At 42.7% G+C, this 20,197-nt stretch overlaps 2 protein-coding genes across 3 annotated transcripts; one reads left to right on the top strand and one right to left on the bottom strand.

The window, feature by feature from the left end:
• Nucleotides 1-642: 642 nt before the first annotated feature.
• Nucleotides 643-6,527, bottom strand: COIL (coilin). The gene is made up of 7 exons (XM_071764595.1): nucleotides 6,246-6,527; nucleotides 4,524-5,712; nucleotides 4,095-4,181; nucleotides 3,015-3,062; nucleotides 2,295-2,370; nucleotides 1,552-1,640; nucleotides 643-1,038 (listed from the first exon to the last, which is right to left on the bottom strand). Exons 1-7 carry the CDS (start codon nucleotides 6,494-6,496, stop codon nucleotides 949-951), a joined length of 1,830 nt encoding a protein of 609 aa, XP_071620696.1. The 5' UTR covers nucleotides 6,497-6,527; the 3' UTR covers nucleotides 643-948.
• On the top strand, nucleotides 2,337-17,757 carry SCPEP1 (serine carboxypeptidase 1). Of its 2 annotated transcripts, XM_071764597.1 has the most exons (15): nucleotides 2,337-2,398; nucleotides 2,882-2,951; nucleotides 3,135-3,249; nucleotides 8,118-8,266; nucleotides 8,364-8,453; nucleotides 9,250-9,405; nucleotides 9,831-9,905; nucleotides 10,115-10,187; nucleotides 11,123-11,160; nucleotides 11,246-11,374; nucleotides 12,860-12,944; nucleotides 13,706-13,816; nucleotides 14,478-14,615; nucleotides 16,095-16,258; nucleotides 16,384-17,757. In XM_071764597.1, exons 4-15 carry the CDS (start codon nucleotides 8,192-8,194, stop codon nucleotides 16,447-16,449), a joined length of 1,200 nt encoding a protein of 399 aa, XP_071620698.1. In that variant the 5' UTR covers nucleotides 2,337-2,398; nucleotides 2,882-2,951; nucleotides 3,135-3,249; nucleotides 8,118-8,191; the 3' UTR covers nucleotides 16,450-17,757. The 2 variants fall into 2 exon arrangements, with proteins under 2 accessions (XP_071620698.1, XP_071620697.1); XM_071764596.1 differs by lacking the exons at nucleotides 2,337-2,398; nucleotides 2,882-2,951; nucleotides 3,135-3,249 and adding an exon at nucleotides 6,552-6,672.
• Nucleotides 17,758-20,197: the final 2,440 nt, after the last annotated feature.

The raw sequence follows: 20,197 nt of genomic DNA, 5'->3' as shown, positions 1-20,197 counted from the left end.
TCTACAATGTTTAGGTAAATGTTAGCTAAACCATGGTGTACAATTTTTGTGGTGTTCTTATCTAAGGTTGGGGTTTTTTTTCCATGCTGTCTGTTTAATAGTCACCTACCCAGGACAGATATTATCTTAAATTGTGAAACCTGACAAGATGCAAGTACTGCATGGGTAGGAGGTACTACCTCTATGCTAATAATTAGTAGAGATGTCAGTGAAGCCTTCTGCTATCACCTGGTGACCCATTTTACTGTTAAAGTTTGCTTTAAAATAAACAAAAAAAGGTTTCAGAGTCCACACAGATTACAGAGTATGACACAATTTTGCCAGGGATTCATGTTATATTCCACTGGTTCTAGACAAAGTTGGAAAGTTACAATACTATTTACCTGTCTCTCAAAATTACAGAAGCTTAAAAATCACAAGCTTCTCTTGACATGTTCAGTTGAACCCTGTAAATATCTGCAAGGTGATGGCATTTGTGTCACGCTCTGCAGCTGTACCAGAAGAGATGTGCACTTCAACATTATTTGTATTTCATTTTAAAATGTTGGCTTTAATTATCCTTACAGTAAGCTACTTCTGTATGACAGTTACATGGCTCTAGCCAAACCCAGACATTTAAAAGGAGTTATTTACAGTACAAGGTTGGATTTTATTTTTGATTAAACCATTCCAGTTCTGCAGCTTGCAAGAGTAGGATGTAAAAATTACTATTAGTTTTCCATGAAAAAAACACAACTAACAAAGAGAACTATATTAATGACTTCCTACAAGGAACTATTTCTGTATTATATAACATATCCTAAGAAAAAAGTGTTTCTTTTTCTTTCAGCACAATTTCTTTTTAAAATCATTTATTAAAAATATCCACCAGTGCACTGGCTGCCTTCAGGACTAGGAGGCAGCATTTCACAAAACAAGTCCATACAACTATTTACATTTGTTCACATTTTAGATTGTTCCATTTTCAATGCTGGATCCATTAACTGGAGGCTCAACAATCAGTCTTGGCTCTATCAGTGCATCCCAACTTTCAGTTATCTGAAAACAAAAGACAGACAATACTTAGCATGCACAAGCTGTATAGGAAGATGCAATTTCTCCTCCATTATGCTTCATCTCAACCTGGACAACAGCACTACTGGACAAAGATCACAGATCCTTCCTGTGATTCATCAGCCTTCCATATGACCCTCAGCCTGCCTGAAATGCCAGGTAAGGCAAGATGCAAGTGAGAACAACACTGCATGGGATGAATAACCTTACAGCAACTTATTAGCTAGAGATCATACTGTTTGTTTATTAGACAAAACAAAAAGTCCCACAGTTTAATGACTGGTTTTGAATCTAGGTAATTGAATAACATGCAAGAAGTAATTTGTGTCTTGAATCATGAACGTTTCTTGCTAAAAAGGATCAATTATTTTTGCTTCCATTTGTTTTAATCAGATACATTATTATAGAGGGAACTTCACTGAGATGGACTTAGGAAGCAGAGCATGTGCTGTGCTGTGCACAGCTTGTAACAGGCTTCAAAAGAGGACACCCACATACCTTTGTGTCCTGAGGAACAGCATACTCTATCAGTTCTGCTCCATCTGCAGACTGGTAAACCAGATCGAATTTCCCTGGCTCTTTAGCAACTTGAAAACAAACAAATCAATAGCTCCATTAACTATAAACCAAAATGTTTATTTAGAAAGCTAGCCAAACCCAGGAAGTTTTTCTACACTAGGTGTTGGGTTTCATAACAGTAACAAAAAATCAGAGGTAGAGCTGAATACTACACACCAAAATTAAGGTAATTATCTAATATAACTATATGCATTAAAAAGTTGATCAACAATATGCTCAACAATATTTTCCCTTCAAGAAAAATGCTCATATGATGACAATTCATAAATTCTGGCTTGAATAGCAAAAGCAGTCCAGATACTCAATTTCAGAGACAAACACAATTTCTGGTGTCTGAAGTGCACTTTGTCATTGCAGGGACTCAGTTCACAGGAATTGCAAGGAATGACATTGTGATCAAAACTCTTCTCTGTAATCCCACATAATAATTTTAATTTTTTCAGGAAATGACTGAGATGACTCACAATAGAGATGAGTTACTGACTGGATAAACCTCATTTTGTATATACCTGTGAGCATGCAAGTGTCAGAACTTCTACATAATAACTTTTGAGAAGGAACCCAATGAAACTGGAAATACTCCTCAAACACAAAGTGTGCCAGATAAGCTGTTTTCCAAGTGATGCCCATGACAATAAGCATTTGTGCCCCAGGATGCCTACCTTGTCCTGCTGCTGATGAAAGGATCTCGAGCTCAATCTGTTTTTTATCAGCATTCCAACTGATGATTTTCCCCTCCTTCATAAAGCAACAAGAAAAGAATCAGGTAAGACATACTTCAGCACAAGATAACTATTCCATATGTACAACCAATGTGGTACCTGATCATAGGAAGAGGAAATTTATATGTTATATTTTTCTGTATGTATCAAATCTGCAAAGTATTAAAGCTCAGCAATCTGCAGTTACTTGCATCGATAAACCAAAGTTATTAATTGTTGTGGTTCTTGTAATTTAACCAGAATTTAACCAGTACTTAACCAGAAACCAAGTTATCTGAAGCAGCTACAAAATTTTACTACTTGAACCAGTTACAAGAATTTGTCTTGACTTCAAACAGCAGTAGACTTGAATACAGCTACATTTTTCTACTTGAAGGTCTGCATTTTTTGTCACCTCTAAAACACTAATGATAATTAATAATGCTTGTGGGGTTTAGGTTTTTTGTTTTGTTTTAAATAACTGCTACACCTTTCAAATTTTCCATTAGTTTTGGGTCCTAAAGTTGTCATTTTTACTGCTGCACCAGAAACAGCCTACAGAGTCAGGGACAAAAAGAAAACAACTGGACAAAAAGAAAGCAACTGCACAATCTCAAGGTAATTAAGCCATGCCCCATCTATAATTGCTTTGTGAGTGAATTAAGGGAAGAAACACAGTACCTTATAGTCTGAAACTTCAGGACTGTAATTTTCTGTTAGTTCCAAACGCTGTTGAAAGAAATACAAGTAACAGATTACTTTTCCTGATCTTGGTTTAACCAGACATGGTTTCTTCAGCAGGAGGAAAGTGGAAGAACTGAGCCTCCCACTCCTGAATCCCGATGCTGATCACAGTCCCAGATCATCTTCCAGGACTCACTGCTCCAAAAGATTTCCAGTCAAGTCAGGCTGTGAGGTAAGATGAGATTAGGAAGATGGATCCTTGTCTCCTCAACTGCAATTTCATTTTCATTTACTTTTTGCTTTGCAGTGAAGTGTAATTATTTGTGTAGTAGATCTGCAGTAATATGGTAGAAATAACAACACAGAGATATTTCTTTTTCTAGTATCTAATTTTAATGCAGACTCTCCTTGGATGCTAGAGAGGGGTAACATGCTTCTTTCTAGTATTCATATTTAAATATTACCCTTGAAAAAATGACCATGGTAGAGAGACTTTGTGAAGATGCAGCTAGAAAACTTATTTGTGAACTGACCTGTGTGCTACCTAAGAGAGTCATTGTACAAACTTACACAGAAATCCACTCTGATGGGACAGTGCAGACAGCATTTCTTTGTCTTATATAAATATAGGAAGACTAGAGAAATGCATTTAACATTTGCACATGCTCCATACCTTTGTGAAAATCAAAGTCAGGCTTTACAACATGAGATTTATTTAGAGCCAACAACAGAAATCTTAATGGTTTCTGTTGTATGGGAAACTATTTGGTTAGAAAGACAGCAAGAGAGGAGTGAACATTTCCAGAGATGCCTGCAGATGTCAGACAAAAAACACTTCAGGTGCTGAACCTTTTCCTTAAGTTTAAAACAAATTTTTTTAAAAAAAGAGTAAGTAGGATGAAAACTACTTCCTTAATTAATCTTCAACTTCTAGTACAGTCCCAGAACAATGGGAGATGAAGTTCTTCACTGTAAGCTTTTGGTTGTCAGGACTATGCAGTTTCTAGCACGTCCTGCAAAACTTGCCCTAGTGAAACAATTTTACTGATAAAATTTAGTTTTTCACAAGTTCTTTACCTTAAAGGCAATTCTTTCTCCCACTTGTGGGGGGGCAGCTAGCAGAGGTAACAGACTGTAGTCTCTCTTGGGGACCTCCACAGGATTCTGTCAAACAAACAGTAAAGCCATTGATTTAATGACTGTACTAACAAACCCAGAAGACAACGTTTATGCTGTATGGATTGTAAGAAATTCTCTAAGAGAAGAGTAAGGTACATATCCAAGTGCTGTGTTCTGAGATATATAATACAATCACTTAAATATTGTTGCATAAACAGTACCTCAGGCTGCTAAATGGAGATAGAGTAAAAATCAGATTTATTAAGTTATGGTCAACCCTTATACTACTGATCTTTTCCCACTTTATGAATTACTCTCACCCTATATATATTCTGTATAGCTAAAGCTGCAGGAATAAGGTGACCTATGACTGCTTAAGTCACTCACCTGGACAACAACAGAGGTGTTTGTTGCAGTTTCATTTAACTGCCTCTGTTTCTGGCCTTCACTGCTGTAGTTATAGAAGAAGACAGGGTTTGCTCCTCTCCCACGGCCTTGGCCCCTCATCATCCCACGAAACCCACGGCCCCTGGGGACCCTCCAGTAGTTTTCCTCTCCTGTTCCACGCCCCCTTCCACGACCTGGGCTGGCAAGTGGTCCTTGAGTACTGTTTGGCAACTGTTTAGTACAGTTCTTTACTGTGGAATTACTGAGTCCAGCATTTGCTGCAGGTTTTTTAGTAACAAGTGTTTCTGAATCTGAACTATCAGAGTCTGAAGAGGAGGTCTGTGCTGTGGGAGCCTTGCTGGTAATGGTTTTTACAGCTGCCACACTGCTAGGCAGGGGCTTTTCCTTTGCAGTACTGTCTTGGGCTGTTCCTCCTTCCTCATCCTCTGTACTTGAGTCAGAATCTGAGCTAGAGGACTGGGATTTTTTAGCATTTTTACTACTTGCAGCCTTAGTGGAATTGTCCACTTTAGACTTTACGGTCACTTTATTAGAAGCAACAGTTTTCACATCAGACTTTGCAGCAGCCTGGGATTTGTCCTTGGGAGGCAGTGTCACTACAGGTTTATGGGAGGAAGATTTATTTTGCTTTTCATTTAATTCACTGCTGTCACTGTCGGATGATGTGCTGGAGGAATCTGAAGATCCCACCCTCTTTTTTCTGGATTGTGTTGTCATTTTTTTGGTGTTATTTTTACTAGGATTTTGAGAAGAGCTCTCATTTGTCCATTCTAAAGCCATCTTTGCAGCAGAAGCCTTTGTCTGCTTTTCATCCTTCTTTTTTGTTGCCATCTGTTTCTCCCTCTCTGTTTTTTTAAGCTTTTTAGATTGGCCAGTAGAGCTCTCCTTACCTTCTGTGAGTCTATTTCTTCCACTGACTTCTTCCTTTCTTTTTCTTTTCTTGTACCTTTTTTGAGAGTCCCAAATATCTACAGAGGTCTCTTCCAGACCATAAGAACAGTCAGGATTATGTTTATTCTTTTTCTTTTCCCTTTTATGCTGATCTTTTTTAGTTAACTCTTTTTCTTCCTGCTTTTGCTTATGCTTTTTTTTGTGTTCTTTTGTTGTATAAGAGAAGCCATCATATAACTCTTCAGAATCATCTGCAACTATCTCTTCCAACTTCACTCTGCCAAAACAAAAAAAAAAAAAAGCCAAAACAAACCTAAAGCCATCGCTCAGCATAATTAACACCTTTTCCCCCACCTGTCAGCAGCTCACTGGGGCTGCGATCCCAAAGCACGGCTCACAGCCTCCCCTGAGGGCTGGCTCAGGGCAGGCGGGGAGCAGGGGGGGCAGCGCTCTGCCCCAATCCTTGAGGAGATTCCCGGGCTCTGCCCCCCTCCTTGAGGAGATTCCCAGGCTCTGCCCCCATCCTTGAGGAGATTCCCGGGCTCTGCCCCCACCCTTGAGGAGATTCCCAGGCTCTGCCCCCACCCTTGAGGAGATTCCCGGGCTCTGCCCCCATCCTTGAGGAGACTCCCGGGCTCCCTCAGGCACCGCGGGCTCTGGGACCCCCCCGGTCCCTTGCCAGGACACCCCGTGCAGCTCAGCCCCCGTCCCGGGCAGCTCAGCCCCCATCCCGGGCAGCTCAGCCCCCGTCCCGGGCAGTCCCCATCCCGGGCAGCCCCCGTCCCGGGCAGCCCCCGTCCCGGGCAGTACCGCAGGGAATCGTTGTCCCGGACCAGTCGGGCGCTCTCGGTGGGGGGCAGCATCGCCCCGTCCAGGAAGAGGCTGAGGCGGGCCCGGCGGCTGAAGCCGAACCTGTGGCGGATCAGGCTGACCAGGTCGGTGACCAGGCGCACCTGGGCGGGCTCCAGCAGCAGCCAGCACAGGGCACAGCCCGGGCTGCCCGGGGGAGGGTAATCGAAGAGCAGCCGCAGCCGCACGGAGCCGCTCCCGGCCGCCGCCATCTTGGAGGAGAAAGAGGCGGGCGCGGGGCGGGAGCGGTGAGGGCGGCGACGGCGCCCCGCGAGGGACAAAAAAGGGCGGGCGGGGCCAGGCGCGGGACGGCTGTCGGCGCCGGGAGCTGCGGGCGGGATGTGGCCGCTCCGCACCGCGACGGGGCTGTGGCTGCTGCTGGCGGCAGGTATGGGGCTGAGGTAACAGGACGGGGGGTTGTGACCTGTCCTGTGCCGTGCCCGTGCCCCGGAGTGATGGCCTCCGGGCTGCGGGGAAGGGCCGGGGCTGAGCCGCGGGAGGTTTCCGAGCTTCGGTGCGGCCCTCACCGGGGTGGTTGCCGGGCGGAACCCGTCGAGAAGGGAGAGAGGAGGCAAAAGTGCCGGGGCTGTGGGAAGCTCCGGTGGGAGCTCCGGGCTGACCCAGCACGGCCCCAGGCGGGGCTGTCCTCGTGTTCCTGTCGGCGACTATCGCGACCTTGGGGCTCGTCTCCCACCCGGGCTGACTGGGGGGGGAAGGAATCCCTCTCTGGAGCCCCGGGGAACGTTTCTGGAGCAGAAAGGTGAAAATTCAGATCCCAGTTGATCCCCCTGAGTAAGTGGGTGGGAGAGGCTCCCCCCAACCCTGAGCAGCGCTTGTCACCGCTCTGCCCCTCCGCTGTCCTCTGTCCTTCCTGAAAAAGACCCCCAGACCCTCTTCTGTCCCTCGGCAGCTGTAAGGAACCATGAAGAAGCCCTGGCAGCCTGCATGCCCCTCCGCATGTGACTTTTGGGGTGCTGGGGGTGCTGGCTGTGTGTATGTCTCGGCCCGCGGGCAGATCGGACCCTGAGATCCTCCGGGCAGGGGATGAGGAGCGGAGCAGCCGCCTCGGGTGTGACCTCCCGGGCATTGGGGTCTGGTTAAGAAAGCGATGTTGTGCAAATGGTGTGACCAGTGCCCTGTCACGGGGATCAGCAAGGGTTGGGTACTGTGTCTTGGAGAAGCCTTTTTGCTGCTTCTCCATTGGATTGCTGCCTTCCATCCCCATCGAGAGGAGGAAGGGATGGAGTTTCAAAGGTTGGATTCTGAGACAGCATCTGTATCCTAGGTGGAGAACTGGCTGACTGCTTCAGTTGACAAGATTCCTGATTAACTGAGTTTAGGATTAGATCTTGGGTTTCTTCAGAAGTGACCCCTCTGTCTGTCCTGCATTGGCTCTCTGTGGGGACTGTAAAATGATTTGATCTTTCAAGAGACTGAGAACAAAGTGTTGGGCCCCTCGTGCCCCTGAAGCTGGTGAGAGTTCCCTGTTGTGTCTGGTGGGGCTGTGCTTTCAGTCCAGACCTTCAAAAGACTTCAGATGTTTCCCTGACTGAAAAAAAAATCATCCCAGCTATTGGGCTGCTCTTGCATCAACTGCAGGAACGTCAGTCCCTGATACTTAAGCACTTAATTACTCACTTCATAAACTGGTGATAACTCAGTGTGTGTGTGTGGGTTGTAAGTATAGGCAGGTTTCTTATAGAAATTTTTTTAAACGGAAGTGCTTCTGGTTATCACATCCGAGATTGAAATGTAATGTTTCAGAACAAATCTGGTGGGAAGCTCAAAGGCCTTTTTACCTAACTGATTTTTATTTCTTTTTCCCTCCCCCAGAAGGTGTAGTTCTGAGGCAATCCCAAGACCCCAAAGAGCTGTGGGGATACGTGCAAGTTCGTAATAAGGCTCACATGTTCTGGTGGCTTTATTATGCAAATAACCCAACCAAAGACTTCACAGAGCTACCTCTCATCTTGTGGCTTCAGGTAAGGCTTCATGAAAGAAACTTAAAAATAATTCCTTCCATCTGTGCCTGGTTCAGTCTCATACATAACTTATTTCTCATTTGGTATTCCCCCCCAGGGAGGTCCAGGAGCTTCAGGATGTGGATATGGGAACTTTGAAGAGATTGGTCCTTTAGATAAAGAAATGAAACCAAGAAACACGACCTGGGTATGGTAGACACTTCAGCTTCTTATTACTCATTGCAACAGTTTGTTGCTTGTGTAAGCAGATGATTGCCATGTGAAATATACAGAACAGTTTTCTTTTAATGTTACATAGAACTGTAATATTTAATGTTAAAATAGCAGGGTTATTAAATTGGCTTCTAGGAATAAGAATCTTCAGTTCTTGTTAAGAGATGAAAAACATAATTAATAATTTGATTAGATGGAACAGATTTGGGCTTCCCTTAATTTGTGAATTTCAGATGTCTGGGAAACTGAGAGCAGGGAAATTCTAGAAAGATGTTATGTCAGATCACACCTTCATTGGTTCCAGTCACAGAGGTTTTTCTGGATGAGAGGCAACAAATAACCAATGGCTTGTAATTACAAGTCCAGAATGGCCTTCAAGGGAAAACAAACTACAGATACCTACGAAGGTGAAGTTCATTCAATAAAATGTATTTGTGCTGTGAGCTATGAATAGTTTAATGGCTCTTGACTTCCCTGAATTGTGTGGGTGATCTGCCCTTGGAAAACTGGGATTTTGGGGGGCCTCTCTCATTGCAGATTGAGCAAACAGAAAGTCCTTTGTTGTGCCTCTTTATATGTGAGCTTTGCTAGTTATCTGTGTGCTGATCTAGTGATTTTATTCCCACACTTATAACTGTACAACTCTAGCATTTGCTACAGCAATTTCACTAAAGCTTGGCAACCTAAAAACCCTCTTAATTTGCATTCTGACACCTTACCTGCACCATTCTCTCTGAGATTTCACAGAAACCTTCTTTCTGCTTGTACAGTTGCAGGCAGCCAGTGTCTTGTTTGTGGATAATCCTGTGGGCACTGGATTCAGTTATGTGGATGATTGTAGCTTGTTTGCCAAAAACCTTACCACAGTAGTTTCTGATATGATGGTTTTTCTTGGAGAATTCTTCACATGCAGAACAGAATTCCAGGTGAGTGACTTAAATTCTTGGTTAGAATCATATTTTTCTTGGCTTTTAACAGATTACAAAAGGAATTAGTGAACAGCCCTCCAGATGGGCAGTGTTTATACCAGTTGGGTGGGAGTCAGTGCAGGTATAACTACTGCCTCTTATTTCTAGTTAGGTAGGCAATGGAGTGGATTATTGCCTGTGCAGCAAACATAAAGGATCTTTGCTGTTTCTAGTTCCAAAATACTGAAGTGCCTGCTTCAAAACCCTGCAGCACATACACCAGGATGTTACAGAAATCTGATCTGCAGCTTAGAATCAGAAAAAATATCCAGTGTTTGATAGTGAGAGGTGAACAGCTAATGCCTGGGTTCCTCTGGGATGGGGGAGGCATTTGGAGGTATCTTCTGCCCAATGAGTTCATTGTGTGGCTCCTCTCTTTCCAGACCATCCCATTCTACATATTTTCTGAATCTTATGGAGGTAAAATGGCAGCTGGCATTGCTTTAGCACTGCATGAGGTAAGTAGTTGAAGGATGTGTTTCACTTTAAAACATGGTGTTCTACAAGGATATGTGTTTCCTTGAATACACTGTCATTGCTTTCTATTTCAGACTGATACTTATTTTTTTCACTTAAATAAAGCTGGTTCTGGAGTCATGAATATCTAACTAAAAGGTTTTTTTGTTTGTTTTAATTTTGTGGTTTGTTTTTCATCCTTTTCACAAAGGCTGTTCAAAAAGGGACTATAAAGTGCAATTTTATGGGGACTGCTCTTGGAGACTCATGGATTTCTCCTTTGGGTATGTTTAAAATCCTCAGACTATGGGTGGTTTGCTGTTATTTTTATTGTTACATGGGTACCTCGAGTAAAAATTGCCATCCCTGCCTTAAATGAATTAAATCTCTAGTGAGTCTGGCAAATCAAAAATAAATATTTCAACATGGCAAGTTGTGGGTGAAGAATCTACCTTTAGAAGGTACCTAGGTTATGAAAAGTCAGAGAGCAAAGTGAGTGAGGAGCACACTTGCATTGAAGTGGTGTGGTGGTGGAATGTCCCTACAGATCTCTACAGCCTCTGAGGTGTTTTGGTTAAAGTACTGCACTTAAAATGTGGCCACTGAGTGCTTCACAAGGTTGCAGCTGAGGTTTTCTCTGTGTTCATAAGATGACCTTGTGATGAGGAACTGATGTTCTTGCACACTTGAAAGAGATAGGGTGTATGTCTGGTGGAGGTCAAGAAATGAAAGGGCTCTTGGTCTTTCAGTGAGATTTTCAAGGACCAGCTCCACAGATTCTCTGTAGCATGGGAAAATATAAAGCAAACTCCTGACTGTCTTAGGATCAGTTGATCCTTCAGTCCTTATAAGCAAATTTGTTATAAAAGAGATTTGGTTTATAACTAGGAAACAATTCCCCCTCACTGGTCAGATCTCCCTCTATGTTCTAGCAATGAGCCACAGTGCTGGGGTGAGAACATTTTGGAAATAGCATGTCTTGCTTTAAATAATTTCACTGATTAATGTTAGGGGTGAATAATATTGCTGTACTTTTATTGATTCTCAGGATTTGTAAAGAACCTGCTTTGTGGTACATAACCTTTGAGTTAAACTGAACTGAGAGTGCCTTTTTACCAGTTAATTCATCTCCATCTGTTTTGTCACAATCATTTTTGCTACAGTAAAGGGAATAGTGTGTCAAAAATTCAGATATTTGAAATCTGTTCTCTTTCCTTAGACTCTGTCCTGTCTTGGGGGCCCTACCTTTACAGCACTGTAAGTACCTTCTTACACTCTAGGTCCTCACCTGTCAGCAAGAAATGAATGTGAAATTACAAGTAAAGCTCTGTTTGTCTTCCAGAGTCTCCTTGATGATAATGGTCTAGCAGAGGTGACTGCTGTTGCCAAAGAAATAATGAATGCAATAAATAAAAATCAATATGGGCTGGCCACTGAGCTCTGGGACAAAGCTGAAACTGTCATTGAAGAGGTGAGATCTTTGAGGAGCATTAATTACCCACTGGTGCCTGGGCAGGGACATGATTTCAGGTCATCCCTTCTGTCACTCCTGGGCTAGTTTGAATCTTCCAAACCCCAGCCCAGTCATTTTTGCCAGTGTATGTTTTAGCCCAGTGCTGATGTAAAAAGCTGTTTACTGTGCACCACTCTGTCACTGTAAGAGGCAGTGGGTAGGATGATCCTTGTGGTCATCATGCCAAACCTGACATATCACTTAAATAGATGCTTATTTTTTAGCATGTGAGTAGTCCATTGATTTCCATAGAACCCAGTTCTATGTTTCCATACATCCCAGTTTCAAATTAAATGATCTATGTCTCCTTGAGAGCTTTGTTTTGAATATTGAAAACTGCACCCAGCAAGACACAAATTTCAAGTTAAGCATAGATTTCTGTTTAAAGAACTAGAGTAGTTACACAGGATGAAAAGGAACTCCAGGTAATGTCCTGTTACTAAGGGCTACTACATCTTGATATTTAGCAAGTCCCTGCTTAAAGGATGGGTTAAGTTTTGCTCTTGTTTTTCCTATTGAAGGGTTGTGCCAAAATGTCTCATTCTTCTGTTTTTGTTTTAGCACAAGTAAAGCTCTGGCTTCCTCAAACTGAACTGGAGTGTCTTCCTCTCCTCACTCTTGTTTTGTTCTGTTCTGTCACTGACAGTGCCTTGCACATAGTGGGTTTCACTTCTCACTGGGAGGAACTTGTGGTTCCCATTTTGCCTTTCTCTTGAAGTCTGTTTGTCTTCTTCCAGTTGAGGTCTCATGGTTAGGGTGTAGGCACTTCAGGTCTTATAGGGTTGCTGTTGGGAGCTGATTTCTGATTTATTCATCAGAACTTTGAAGATTCAAAAGTTGAATAAAGCAGGGCTTTGGGAGCTTGAAGTGATTTCTCTACAGGCAATACTGATCACACCTGTCCTTTGGATGCAGACTGTCTGCCTCAGAGCTGCCAGTTTAAAATTCTTGGGCTCATCCAGGCATCAGCAGTTCAAACAGAGGGGTGGCTGATACCTATCACCATGGTCTTGAGGAAATATTTGAGATTTTAAAGGGTTGTAGGGTGGGAGGGTGTTGAGCAAGAGGTAGCATCAGGCTAGAGTATATCTAGCAGAAGAGACCATCTGAAATCATCATCATCTGTAATTAGTAATGAGAATCTGCAGTCATTTGGAGGGTGTAAGGCTTCCTGTAGCTTCACTTCCGTTTTAGAGAAGTAAATACATCTCTGGCACAGCCCATGTGAACAGTACAGGCTTGAGAAAACTTCTCCACTTCTCAAAGGAATTGTAGAACCAAAGTTTCTCTGTAGAGAAGTTTCTTCCTGACATGTAGGTGAAGTGGCAGGTCACAGGGTTCTTTATTTAGGAATTGCTGATCTCTTTTTTTCACGAGAGAGTCTGTTCTCCCTGTCTGACAAATGTTTGTTACAGTATTACTGAAATGACCTTATGTTTTCAGAATACAGACAATGTGAATTTTTACAACATCATGACCAAGGATGTACCAGAAATGAAATTGAATGAACAAGACAGTCTCCATCTCAGTAAGTTGTGTTTAAGTACTCCAGGTTCTGACACTGTTTCCATTCATGTACCTTCATCTCTGATAGTGGCAACACATCCATAAAATGTGGCCTTGAGATCCAAAGGACACTGACACTCCCCTGAGGAGAACTTGTTTGTTCTTGCATGCGTACAAGTAAATCTACAGAGGGGCTGTACCACATTCCTGTTACACCTCCACCTTCACAAATTACTCCAAGGAAGTAGTCAGTGTAATTGTGACATAGTTTTATGACCTTTAAGTTACTTCCTCTTAATGTCTTTCATTTCTGTCTTCAAGCTAGAACACCAACATGTCTCATCAGGATAAATAGTCTGATTGCACTCTTGCTTCATGATATTTACACATCAGTGAAAAACAGATGTACAGAATTTATTTCAAACTCTTCATCTCTTTCTGTGGGCTTCAGCAGGGAAGGTGAATGGCCTTAAGTCCCAAAAGTTAAGCATTGCAGCTCAAAAATAACTGATCTATTGAGGAGAAAAAGTCTGTACCAAGTAGCTAAAAGAAAAGCTGGTCTCCTGCAAAAGAGCCAAAGGTAGAAATGGATGGTCAGCTTCTTCCTATATCATCCCCTGACTGAAATAAGGGTTGTGTTCAGTGGTTTCTAGTAAAAGTAAGGAAATCTCTCTCAGTGCTGTTGTGTTTTCTTTAGAAAAGGGTTTGTTGTCCATGACTTTAACACCAAAAATTACCTCTTCAGGATAATTGTATTAAATGTGCCACTCTTTTTTTCATCAGGACTTTACCAACGCCATGTCAAAACCATGCATACAGACAGTCTAAATGAATTGATGAATGGACCCATCAGGAAGAAGCTAAAAATTATTCCTGACTGTGTGAAATGGGGAGGTACTTTCCTGTCTGCTTTTGTGTATCTAATGAGTCCATTATTGCCTCTTACAGTATTGCAGTTTGTAAGCAGTCACATTAAATTGTCATTATCCTTGGGCCTAAAAAGAGGACTTATCAGAAATGAACCTGTACTGGGGCAGGCCCCTGGGAGCAGTTGTGGTTTTGATTCTGCTGCTTGTATCTAGTTTTAGCCAAGCAGTTAAAAATACAGGGAGAGGAAGAAGATGAGAAGATCCCCCATGTCTCAGCAGCTGGTTTCTGTCTTTCATGCAGTCTTGCTAAAATTCCTGTCGGTTTTTATTTGCTGAAAATCTGGCATCATGGTAATGTTTCATGGTGTGGAGGGGAGGGTGTAAAACAGAAAGGAAGGCTTAAAGAACTGATGCCAGCACTCTCTGTGTGTATAGCAGATGCCAGAAACAGCAGTGTTCTGTGTGAGCCCCAGTGGGAACATGGGTGCTGTCTGGTTCTCTGTAGTTAGCCAGACTGATAAATCACTGGCTGATGCTTTGGGCTGGAACCTTTGTTGAGGTGTTTGTTTGTTTCTGTAACCACAAGCTGCATTTTGGGGTGGTTAGCCTGTTCCTACTTGTCTGTCTGTCACCAAGGATGACAGACTTCATCAGTTAAAATTGGTCTCCTTTCTGATTCCAACCAGGTCAGTCCAGAGATGTCTTCAAGAACATGGCAGAGGACTTCATGAAACCTGTCATTGATATTGTTGATCAGCTTTTGGCAGCCAATGTTAATGTCACAGTCTATAATGGGCAGCTGGATCTCATTGTTGACACCATGGGTAAGGGAATTCTTGAGTGGGGTTGGGAACAGAACTAATGACAAGTTGAATGTGAAGTTGCCAGTAATGTTGGTACCTGGATCTCTCCAGTAATCTGTGCAATTCTTCTAGCTAACTGACAACACTTAAATATTACAGTCATAAATGAACAGCTATTAGTATGTCTGTTTGCATCCCTCTGAGGGAGGCAATTTATTTCCATTAAACTGCTGGGAAATGGGTCTGCCACCTCAATGATTTCTTGTTCCAGTGATTTCTTAAGAAGGTAGCCAATAATTCACTTAATTCTTCTGGAGAGGCACATATGTATGAATGCTCAGTCATAAATGAGGGCAGATTAATACATATATGGAGATGATCCTCTCTTCTGCTGCTGTGCCTTGGAGATCCTGCTCCCTAAGGCAATGGCCATATCTTGTGCACAATGCAGATCAGCCTGCCCAGAGAGGCCTGCAGCAGAGCATGGTGCCAGGTGAGGTGGATCAAGGGTGTTGGTAATTAATCAGGGAGGGTGCAGGAGAAGAGTGATGACACTTGCTGGTCTGTAACATCGAGGCATCTGCCTGCCATTTTGGTCACTCACAGTCCCTTGCTGCTTGCAAAATGCAGGCTTGATCAAGTGGCAGTTTGGGAGCTAGGACAAAGTGTTGCTGGAATGTCTCATGCTGTGAGACTGATGGGCTCTTTCCATTCACTTTTTCTTATTGATTTAAATAACCTGTATTCACAGACTGCAGACATCTTTCTGTGTTGTGAAGGGCTTTATCCTTGTCTGTCTCTGCTCACTTAGATATTCAGATGACCTTCATGAACAAAATAGCAATCAATAAATCAGGAAACAGTATTTAGGCTGCCAAAACAGATTAGCAGATAGTGGGGTTCCAGTTTATCACATTTTGAGCAACAGTTAAAATGTAAATTCTTTCATTATTTCAAAGTTAGGTTAAAGCTGTTTTCCCCATGGTGTTCTGGAATTGGTCTTTTTGCTGTCTTGACCTCCACCTTTTCTCACTAGCACTTAAACAGAAAACCTTTCCAGGCTTTTCTTGATGAGTGACTGTAACAGAGAAGTAGTGTCTCTTCTGATTTCCAAGAGGGGGACTTGGTGTGGCTGATCCTCAAACACCATTGAGGGTGTTTGAGGATCAGCCACACCAAGTCCCCCTCTTGGGAAGCAAAACATGTCAGAATTGCTAGGGCTGCAGTAGTTGTTCAATAGTGCAATCATAAGTCTACTTCAGGTTCATCTTCACTCTTGCTTCTTCTTTTCTCCCTACGTTGGTTTGTTCCACCTTGTCCTGACTATGGCCTCAGTTGTTTCCCTGGTCAGAGCAAAATTGGGTTTAGAATCTGAGCCCACAAAGACTTTGTGCAAACTCTGCTGCATTGGTATCTAGTACAGCAGGCATCCAGCTCAACTGGGGCTCTCAAGTTGCTGTGTCAGCAGCAGTAACCAAGCAAATCTCTTGTTTCTAACAGGCCAGGAGGCATGGATCCGGAAACTGAAGTGGCCCAGTTTGGAGCAGTTCAGCAAGCAAAGGTGGAAGGCACTCTACGTGTCTCCAGAATCCACTGAGACAGCTGCTTTCCACAAGGCCTATGAGAACTTTGCTTTTTTCTGGATTCTTAAGGCTGGGCACATGGTAAATCACATATTTCTTGGGGTGGGATGTACCATTAGCAGCAGGAAAACTATGAAGATGCATTTAAGTTTGCTGTCTGCTTCCTGACAGCAGCTGCTTACCATGTGCTCTCATCTCCCTGCTAGGTACCATTTGATCAAGGAGAGATGGCACTGAAAATGGTCAGGATGGTGACCCAACAAGAGCACTAGGGAAGGAGAGGACAGCTGATATGGCTTCTGCTGAATGTCAGTGCTCTGCAAGAATGAGCCCAGGGTAATAAGCCACGGGTGGAACAATGGCTATTTGGAGACAGCTGCTCTGAGCTTGCTGATAATGTGTGGAAGCACTTATAGAGAGGCATTTTTTCTTTTCCTTGAACAAATTGTTGCTTTTAAATTTGTAAGCTGTGATTTGCTGCCTTAACACTGTTCATAAGGGAAGTCCACTTCAGAGGGAATTCCACTGTCACAAACAACTAGCTCTGAGCCTTTAATGGAAGGATTTTGTGCTTTTGTGTAAAGGTGCCATTCCCTGAATGCTCTCTTGTCTGCTCACACACCAAGACTAAAACTGACTTGATTCCTGATAGGTTTGCAGTTTGTTCCCCTAGGAGAGCTAACCTGTTTCATCAGGCTGTGGAATGTTCCTTCCCTTGTCTTCAGGCCTCTGCTTCAGTCACCTGGCTGGATTACAAGCTGAAGACATGGAAATTCCAGGATGGAAGACCTGCCCTAGAGGAGTTACAGTCCATCTCATCTTGCTGAGATGCTTGTGTAAGGATCCAAGATTCACCAGACTTCCTGTGCTATGGAGAGAGAAAAACACTCCCCAAAGAGGATTTGGCTTTTTCCATCTGATGATTTGTTTCTTGTTTTCATTCCCTTTAATGATTGTCACTCAAAGTTTGCCTTTAGCCTTTACACCTAGAGTGCATCCTGCAGCAATTTCTGCTTTCCTGTGTGCTGAAGCAGGAGCTCTGCAAATACTCTCTTTTTGGACAGAAAAGACTATGCAGTAATAGCATCATTCTGAAACATCAGTATTTAAAAGGCTATATGAGCTAAAATGAACCCCTTGAGCCGTATTTTTCAAGAGCTTTAAGTCTTGCAGAGATGATTTATTTTGAAATATATTTTTATATAGTGCAGTCAAGAAGAAACTTGATCAGATACCCTTTGACTTCTGCTTTGGAGTGCAAAGTGGCCATTGTTTATCAGTGTCTGAGGAGAGGCAGAACAGTTTGTTCCATCTGTGAGAATCCTAAATAAATAACAACCCCTCAATTACTCCAGCAACTGAAAATATCATGAAATATCTGATAGTGTTGACTTAGCAAGGACTGAAGCATAATGCTGTATAAACACAGGCAGTTATCCAGCAGGTGAAGGATTGGCACCTAATAATCATTTTCCTTCTTGATGTTCTGTGCTTGAACTCTATTCTTGAGAACTTCAGTAATGCAAATCCAGATACCTTTTTTTTAAATGCCTTTTTTTCAATAAATGCAATAGGTTTAATTCTTCTCTCTGGCATTGGAAGATCACATCTTTTCTGTTTTGGCTTTTCAGTGTAAAGCCCCTGCCATGGGGACAGATGTAGTCACACCTGAGAGGGAAGGATGCAGGTTTGTGCTCTCCAGCATCACACAAGGAGGAGGAGGAGGAGGAGGAACCCCTCCCATCCCTTCCACAAAATTCACTCCTTGCCAGCCTTAAGGGGCAGCCCAGGGGGGCTTGGCAGGATCAGCCCAGCAATTGTTTCTGCTCTCTTTGTGGTTGAACATTAGATGAACAGGAATAGGAGGAGGGTCCTGGAGGTGTATACATCTGCATTCTTGCAATATTTTAAAATATATTGCCAAGTAAATGAAGTATGTCTTTGGGACTCTGGATTGTCACCAGGGTAGGTTGCCTGCCCAGCAGTTGCTTTGCAAGGAACTCTGGTCCCACTGGGTACCTGATTAGCAGTGACATTCTTTGTCCATTTTGATTTCCTGCAGTATGCATTTCCAGATAAGGGCTGTTGCTTGGCAAATCCATTAGAGTGAATCAGTCTAAATATTAATAAGATTTTTACAGATGCTGGACCAGTCAAAAGAAAACAGCCTGAAGTTTCATCTTCTGCAGCTGGAGCCTTTATTGCATAGGTAGCCTGGGAGCCACTGACTTACTTTATTATCAGCTGAGGATAATTTCCACAGAAACATGTCCAGCTGTGTTAAAAATCAATAATTCAGCACAGTCTTTTTAGGATGAACAATTTTGGCTTTCTGTAACTACCTTTTCTAGGCCAGAGAATGAAATGTAGAAGTTATCCACCATGAGAATCAGGTGCCTTTGTCTTTCTTGCTTTTTTTCTGGAACTGGGAGGATATAATTAGGAAGGGTCACTTTGTGCATCCACTGTGCCATAAGCCACTGTGTGCCAGTGCCTCGTGGTCATGGATGTGCAGAGGATACAGGACAGATGGACCTTTGGCCTGGATTTTACAGCTGTTCTGTGCAGTACAGGTTGAGACTGCTGTGGAGAGATGGATGCAGGAGGCAAGAGATCTGCCCTGTTTGCCACCATAGTGCTATCTGCAGGCACAACATTTGTAATGGAATCTGAAATGGAGTGTTTTTGCTGTAGAAAATGTGAATCACAAAAGCTATTTCTAAAGGGAATTTAGCATGTAATACTCATCAATTTTATGACTTTGAAGCTTAGCAGTTGGCATTTTGCTGTGTGCTGCCTTTTTTCAGAAGATGAACATTTCAAAATGTTGCAATATCTGCTTATCTCAGGATTCAGAGTCACAGCAAAAGAACATCTGTGTACTGAGGCAAGATGGAAATCTTGGAGCACTTTTTCATTGTCATGTTATGTCTATTATCCTGTAAACATTCTGCTGGATGGCAGCACAATCTGTGTATGTCACTTCTGACCTCTGGGATATCCAAGTTTTTTTCCAGAAGGGATTCTGGAAAGGAGAAGTAATTTATCTGTTCTACGGACAGTGATGATGGAATAGTGAGAATTTCAGTACAGCACAGTTTATCCTTGCAAGTTTTCTCTGAAAACTTTTTTGGTATTTGTTGTGTAATAGATGTAGTTAAAGAGAAGCTTTATCTCTTGTGGAGGAACAAATGTACCATGCTGGTCACTGCTGGGGGTGGGATTTTTTTTCTTCTGACTGTGGCTGATGATTGAGGTAGTAGGGAACTAGGCTGGATATATATGTGCAGGAGCAGAGCTTGTAGAACTCACTCAACCAAAACATTCACTTGGATATCAGGTAGGCAAAAGCAACTACAGATTCACAGGGGACTTGAGAAAAGAAGGCCAGAGTGACTGTACAGGAGGGAGGGAAAATCATACTTTAGCTGATGCTGACTCAAATATAGGAGCTCATTTCTGTTCTCCCCTAATTTTTATGCTCAGTCTCAATACAAAAAATTGTAGGTAGATATAGTCATGAAAAGGGCTGTATCAGTTTTATAATGCTGTGAATCATCTAAGCATGAGAGACAGCTTGAATACTTCCATCTTCAAGCTGTAGATTTTATAATGCCTACTACAATAATTTCTGAAGGCAATTTTAAAGGCAGCCAGAACCAGCCTGGTTAAACTACTTTTCTAATTGCTTCTCTGTTTGTAAAATGCCCTTTTCAGGACTGTTTCTCTACAAGCAAGCTGGCTGTACTGTGACTTTGAAACACTCAGACTGTTCTTATTACCATTAGCCCTATCAGCAGTAAGGATGCTGCTGGTGACAGCAGAAATGATGCTGCACCTACCTTCTCCTGCAAAATATTTTTGTGTTGTCCTTTATCTCCCAATTAGTCAGCCAACTTGGACTCAGCTCAGACAATCTGTTTTGAGGCACAACAGGTAATCACTGTTTGGCTTTGGCATCATTATGGAATATCATGTTCTGCTTTTACTATTCTATTCCATATCTCATTGCTAAATACA

Source organism: Heliangelus exortis, chromosome 20, assembly GCF_036169615.1.
Source record: "Heliangelus exortis chromosome 20, bHelExo1.hap1, whole genome shotgun sequence".
Lineage (NCBI taxonomy): Eukaryota > Metazoa > Chordata > Aves > Apodiformes > Trochilidae > Heliangelus > Heliangelus exortis.
Note: the sequence above shows the minus strand (reverse complement) of the source record. Positions and strands in the feature narration are given on the sequence as shown.